The 6,000-nt window shown below is 44.6% G+C and overlaps 1 protein-coding gene across 1 annotated transcript in view; it reads left to right on the top strand.

Moving 5' to 3' along the window:
- The first annotated feature begins 776 nt into the window (after positions 1 to 776).
- Positions 777 to 6,000, top strand: part of CRYBG3 (crystallin beta-gamma domain containing 3) — a 111,550-nt gene continuing 106,326 nt past the window's right edge. The window contains exon 1 of the mRNA XM_032351514.1: positions 777 to 1,149. Coding sequence (XP_032207405.1) covers positions 1,001 to 1,149 — 149 coding nt within the window. The 5' untranslated portion in view covers positions 777 to 1,000. The remainder of the gene's footprint in view (positions 1,150 to 6,000) is intronic.

The following is a 6,000-nucleotide window of genomic DNA, read 5'->3' as shown; positions in this document are numbered from 1 at the left end:
ACGGGTGCATATCTCCAAACTCATCAAGATATATACATGAATTATGTAGGGCTTTCTGTATATAAAACATGAAAAAAAAAAAAACCCTCCATAGTACTATATTTAGACTGTCCTTTTTTTAAAGCATTCTTAAAGACTGGCTTCCAGATTTCAGTTAAGTCTGTGTAACGACTACAAAATAGGTTTCAACACGTACAAATTTAAATCTCTTGTTTTTAATCAGTGTCGTTTTTGTAGGAAGTTCGCAGAGTACTAGGGAGCATGGAGTGTGAGAAATTTAAAGTGCCTCTGGGTTAGGAAAAGTTTCTGCAAACTTAAGAGAGTTGACAGACCTACAGGACACCTATGCCCCCACCCTCACTTCTGGGGCTCCGCCGTGGGCTACCACCTCTTTTGCAACCCCGGTGGAAAGTGTTTTTGGAGTAGCTGTTAGCTCAAAGACAGCCCGAGGCACTCTGATACCACACTTTACCAGGTGTTTTCACAGACTAGTTCCCTGGCTTCCTTCAAAAGTCTGAGTACTGTTTTCGCTCACTGGCCGGAGAATGGAAAACAAATCAGTAATACACAGTAAAAACTGAGCGCAAAGCGAAAGGGCTGCAGCCTGAACTCGTTTGGGCGGGAAACCGGCAGCCCGGCGTTCCGGACTCAGCGTTCCCCCCACCCCGGGGTCTCCTGCTTCCGCCTCCCGTGAGGACCCCGCCAGCCCGGCGGACAGCCGCTGGGCCTTGAGCTCTGGGCGGGGCCGCGGCCTCTGGCTCCTCCCGGGGGCGGGCTAGTCGGGGGCGGGAGGAGGAGCCAGCGCGCGGTTAGAGCGCCAGCGGCGCGGGGAGCGCGTCGCGCCCGCGCCCGTCCCGCCGGGAATGGACTGAGCCGCGCGGGCGGCCCGTGCCGAGTCCGTCCTGCCTTTGCCGGGTCGCGCTACGCCAGACTCCGGACACAGGACAGCGCCTTGCCGGTTCCCTGCGGACTGCCCCGAACCCGCAGCCGAGCCGGGGAGATGTCAGGCGGCCGGAGGAGGGGCGGCGCCCCCTGGCACACCTTTTCCCGGTTCTTCGCACCCCGAAGCCCTTCGCGGGACAAGGAAGAGGAAGAGGAGGACAGGCCAGGGACGAGCCAGCCGCCCGCTCCAGGCCAGGACACTGCCAGGTGGGAGCCGCGGGGGGCGTCGGGGGCCCTAGCCGGACCGCCTGCAGCCAGCAGTTCTGGGGCCAGGCTCCGCTCGCCACTTTCTGTTCTCCTTTGCTAAAGTTTCCTCCTCCTCGCCCAGTTCCCGTGCCGCTTCACTCCCTTTTCTTGGGTTAGTTAAATCCGGGTGAAGTTCGTGACCCGCGGCTGGGTGCGCTCCCACCGGGCCCAGGCGGCGCTCTTCCTTCCCACCTCCCCCTCCCCGTACGTGATTCTGTTCCCGTTCCACACGGGCGTCTGCGCTCCCAAGTTCTGTGGCACAAGCGAGTCCCCCGGCATCCTGCCGGCAGTAATGGGAAACAGTTGTGAGCGAGCCGAGCCACCCGCCGGGGCAGAGCGGGCGTGATCCCAAACCACTCGGGAGGAAAGGTGAAGCGTCGGAGCGCCACCCCCTCAGCTTTTGCCAGCCTAGTTAAATTCACTCGGAGCGATTTTTTTTTTTTTTTTTTTTTTTTTAAAGAATTGTGGTCATGAGTTCCTAGGACTTCGTCAAAATACAAAAACCTCGCTGGTTTTATTTAAATGATGTCGCCCTTCTTCCCCCTGTTTCTTTGGAAACATTTGCCTCAAGTTCCCCAACAGATTTAAAACAAACAAACAAACAAACAAACAAACCAGGACGACTCCTGTCTTGGTTTCAGCGTGGAAAATGTGCCCATTCTCTGCAGTCGTTGCTCCTTCCTCCACCTGCTGTGAAATCGAATATATATATATAATTTTTTTTAAGACAGGTTTCCTTAAAATGCTTGTTTCTGAGTCTTTTCATCCATTTTGAGGAAGGAAGAGGGGCCAAATGAAATACATCCCACTGTTTTAAATTTTTGATGAGAAGACAGGCTTATCCTCTGTCCTCTCCCAAATTGCACCGGAATTGTGCAATCCGTTTTGATTAGAAGGCCGCTCTCTAGAAAGCTATGTTCACTTCAGATTTTAAAGACTTCGGGAGGACTTCAGAGGAAAATGGATAGGAAGCAGAACTGTCTGAGTGTGCTGGTGTCATTAGTATGCAGGTCTTGTGATTTGACTCTAGGCGTTTATGTGTTCCTCAGTTTCCCTACTTGTGAAACATTTGCATTATGAAAGTCATCTTTCCAAGAAAGCACCTGTAACTGGGAAACTTTTCCTGGGAAGCTTCAGCTGTTGTTGCCCCCGTAAGGGAGAATTTAAAATTCAAAGTTACATGGTAGTTAAAAATAGTTTTGAAGTCTGACAGGGTTCAACCAGAATGTCAGATCTGCTCGTGTGGGCAGACAGCCCGAGGTGCCTGCCATCCCTGCAACAACTCTAATCATCTTGGATAATATGGAAGCAGTGTTTAAAGGAAACTCCAAGTAAACTCAGCAAAAGTTGGCAATTCTAACACTGTTAGAAAGGAATAAGCTGGCCACTTTCAGGTTCACAACAGGATTGTGCTGAAACTCTGCCTACCTTCCTGCCCTAATTTGGCTCTACAGACACTTACCAAATCTAATCTCTCTCTCTGGATAACCTCTCTAGCAACTAGCCTCTTGTCTATTTAGCACTTCTCCATTCTCATTATAGGCACAGGCTGTGGCGTTTGGACACTGAGATTTTTAATTGTGCTTATATGAACACTAATTTTGTCCTCGTCTTTTTAGAACTTGCCAGCTGTTAAGGGGATAGCAGTAATCCTTTCTGTGGGTGTTTTACCTTTTAAATGAGCTTTAATCTTTCTTTTCAAGAATATAAACACACAAAGCCTTCATTGAAAGTTTAATGAAACAAATGGAAACTCTTAGTAGTACCCAGTGTCCTAGTAACACAACACCCTGGTGTTAACAGGATTGGGAACAGAATTGCGATCTGTCACTGTGTTCTTATTTCAAAATGAAAGGGTATTTTGGCTGTTTCTCTTAGACACAGTGAAAACTTGTAGTTTTAATGGGAGCCCAGTTTACCTTTTACACTGGTAACCCCAACAGCAGACATGCAGTGTGGTATATAAAGATGACTGAAAAAAAGTACTTTCTCTTGAGGAACAGTAAGCTGAAAACACCATTTGCAAACAAATACTAGTACATTTCATGCATATATCTAGCACTTAACAACTTAAAAGTAGTTTTAAGGATATTACACTTGAAGTTGGACAAACCTTTGTGCTCAGTGTCCTCATTTTACTGTAAAAAAACAGAGTTAAACTTGCGGAAAGGCACATAGCTACTTTTCAGTCAGTGAACAAGTAATAAGTCGAATGCTGTGCCTAGAACTTTGAGACCCCTTAAAATACATTAAGGATTAGTAACTGCTTTCTGATTTTTCAGTGTACTTAAAATGCATTCTCTCAGACTGCCAACTTGTACGGTCTCCTTTTCTACACTCCCAGTGTTGCTTATGTGAATTTTATTATATAATTTATGCATGTACAAATACGAAATGGGATTTAACGGAATTCCTTAAGAACAATGAAAACTAAACATAACTATAAGACCAATAAAAGTCCATTTTTAAGCATTTAAACTCATTTTTGGTTACCCACACAATGCATTGGTACCATCTGGAACAAACCGAAGGTCTTTGGTGGTTGCCATGACTCGACAGCTCTGTACTCTGCCATGATTCAGGTCTTCTAAGATTTCTTTATTTGAATCGTCGGAAAACCTTCGCTTTTATGATGTGCTCTAAGTTATTTGGGCTTCATTTGGTGCGAACACATCATTTATATATTGGGTTTGCTATTATTCTATTCTCATTAATTTTTGGCAGTTAAGAAAGGTCTGTTTACATCAACACTGCAAATTTAGGTATGGACACTTGAATTGCTTGTTAGTACTTTCCTTGGATGACTGACCAGATCCAGGAGGTGCTTATATTTTAGATCATATAGAAATGAAAAATGTGACTGAAGCTTTCATGGGAAACTTGAGAACTCTGAGTTCTGTGGATCCCAATTCGAGAATCACTGCTATAATGTTTAACCCAATTTATGTGCACACAAGGAAAGGACTCATTACAAGTAGTAGGGGTGAGCAGGGAGGGCTTCACGGTTGAGGGAGTTTTACCTGGTTCTTCAAGACATTGGTAGTGTTTTAGGAGGGAACTTAGCCAGGAGGACAAATAGGGAACAGGTATTCTACATTGAGCAAAGGCCTATAGGAGGTTGTGATCTGCTGGGGACTATATACATTAGTGGGACAGAGTGAAAGACGCAATAAGAAAGATTGGAGGTGGGTCATGGGATTCTCTAGACAGTATTTGGTTCTCAATTTAAGTTTTAGACTATTGTGAAAGCCTGTTGAACAGACACTGCTAGAATGTGAAATTTGGAGAATACCTACCTATTAATTCTCCACTTAGAGAAAATGATTGCTCACTTTTGTTTCTTTGCTATATCACACATGATAGACCTGTTTAAAAGGAGCTCTGTATGACATTTTAACTCAGGAAAGGGGATAGTAAGGTGAGATCAGCATTTACCAATCGCTAATTGTGCATGTACTGCTGGGCTGGGTACTTTTACTTTCAGCATCTCATTTAAACCTCACCTTTAGCCTTGAAGGTTGGTATGCCTATCACTATTCTGACAACTGAGGAAACTGAGGGTGAAAAGTTCTTAATGGTGAACACTGTTGGTATCTTGGGTGGAACAATTCTTGGTGGAACTGGACTCTGCTGTCCTTTGCAGGACATTTCTCATCCATGACCCCACCCACTAATTAATTTCCAGTAGCATCCTCTAGTAATTGGGATAATCCAAACACCTCCACCCAGGTGGATGGGAGTTATGATACCTCTCCCAATAGAAAAATATTTACCCCAAATCATGAGAGTAATAAGTTTCAGAGGAGAGATTTGAACCTTTGTTTCTCTGACTCTAAAGCTCTGGTTCTTTTTTCCACATCATCTTGCCCACCACCGTTCTGAACTAGGCTCATTCAAAACACATTTGAATATGTAAGTCAATTGGAATTTTTTATACTCTGTTCCAGAATCGGTGGCAGAAATGTGGTCCATTTCAGATATACCTTTTTTTTTTTAAACTGTTCTTTCAGTGTTCTAGTATATTGTTATTGAAAAAGGTAAGACAATCATTAGACCAAGGATGGAGACTGTGTCTTATTTCTTTTACCTAGCTCAGGTGAGGAGTGTATCATTGTTGATAGAGTATTAAAGCACTTATTAGTGGGTTTCAGCCAGTAGTACCCTCCCTCTTGAGCTGGGCATTTAGAGATGTGAGGGATCTTGAAAGGATTCTACAGTGTTTGGCTCTCTGTTAAAGTTCAGAGAATTTTTGCTTCTCACCATGGCTGAGGGTGTTAAATGGGTGGAGCCAGGCCTTTAGTGGCTTGCTGTGGAGGAGATACTCTCATTAAAAAATGTCAGCTGTGCCCCTGATGCGTGAGAGCTGCTGGCCTTCAACTTAAAGAACCAGTGCTGACCACAGCATCATTTCCTCACACCAGTGTATGAGGAAAAGGAGCTGTGTCCTCTGACTTTCATGGTAATTGTATTTTCACTGATTTGAAAGCAGTATAGAAAATACTTGGTAACTAGTTTATTTGAATAGGGGATACCTGTGTGGTCTTGAAGGACCCCATCAACAGTTCATATCCATTGTAATAAAGATGACTGGAAAATTCCAGAAGTCCTCAGCAGTATATATGTAATGAGAATCTTGAAATCCCAGGTTGACTGAAAGCACAGAAGCTACCTTTGGAAGTAGAGTAGAAATATAGACTGTTTTAAGGCATTGAAACTATATCCTCTTTCAAGTGAGATGTCTATCTTTGGGATTTAACAAGGTGTCTTCCAGTTGCCTAATTTGGGCATTCTGTTTCTTGGTTAGGGCATTCC

The sequence above is a fragment of the Mustela erminea genome, chromosome 1 (genome assembly GCF_009829155.1).
Source record: "Mustela erminea isolate mMusErm1 chromosome 1, mMusErm1.Pri, whole genome shotgun sequence".
Taxonomy (NCBI): domain Eukaryota; kingdom Metazoa; phylum Chordata; class Mammalia; order Carnivora; family Mustelidae; genus Mustela; species Mustela erminea.
This window is presented reverse-complemented; position numbering and strand designations above follow the sequence as displayed.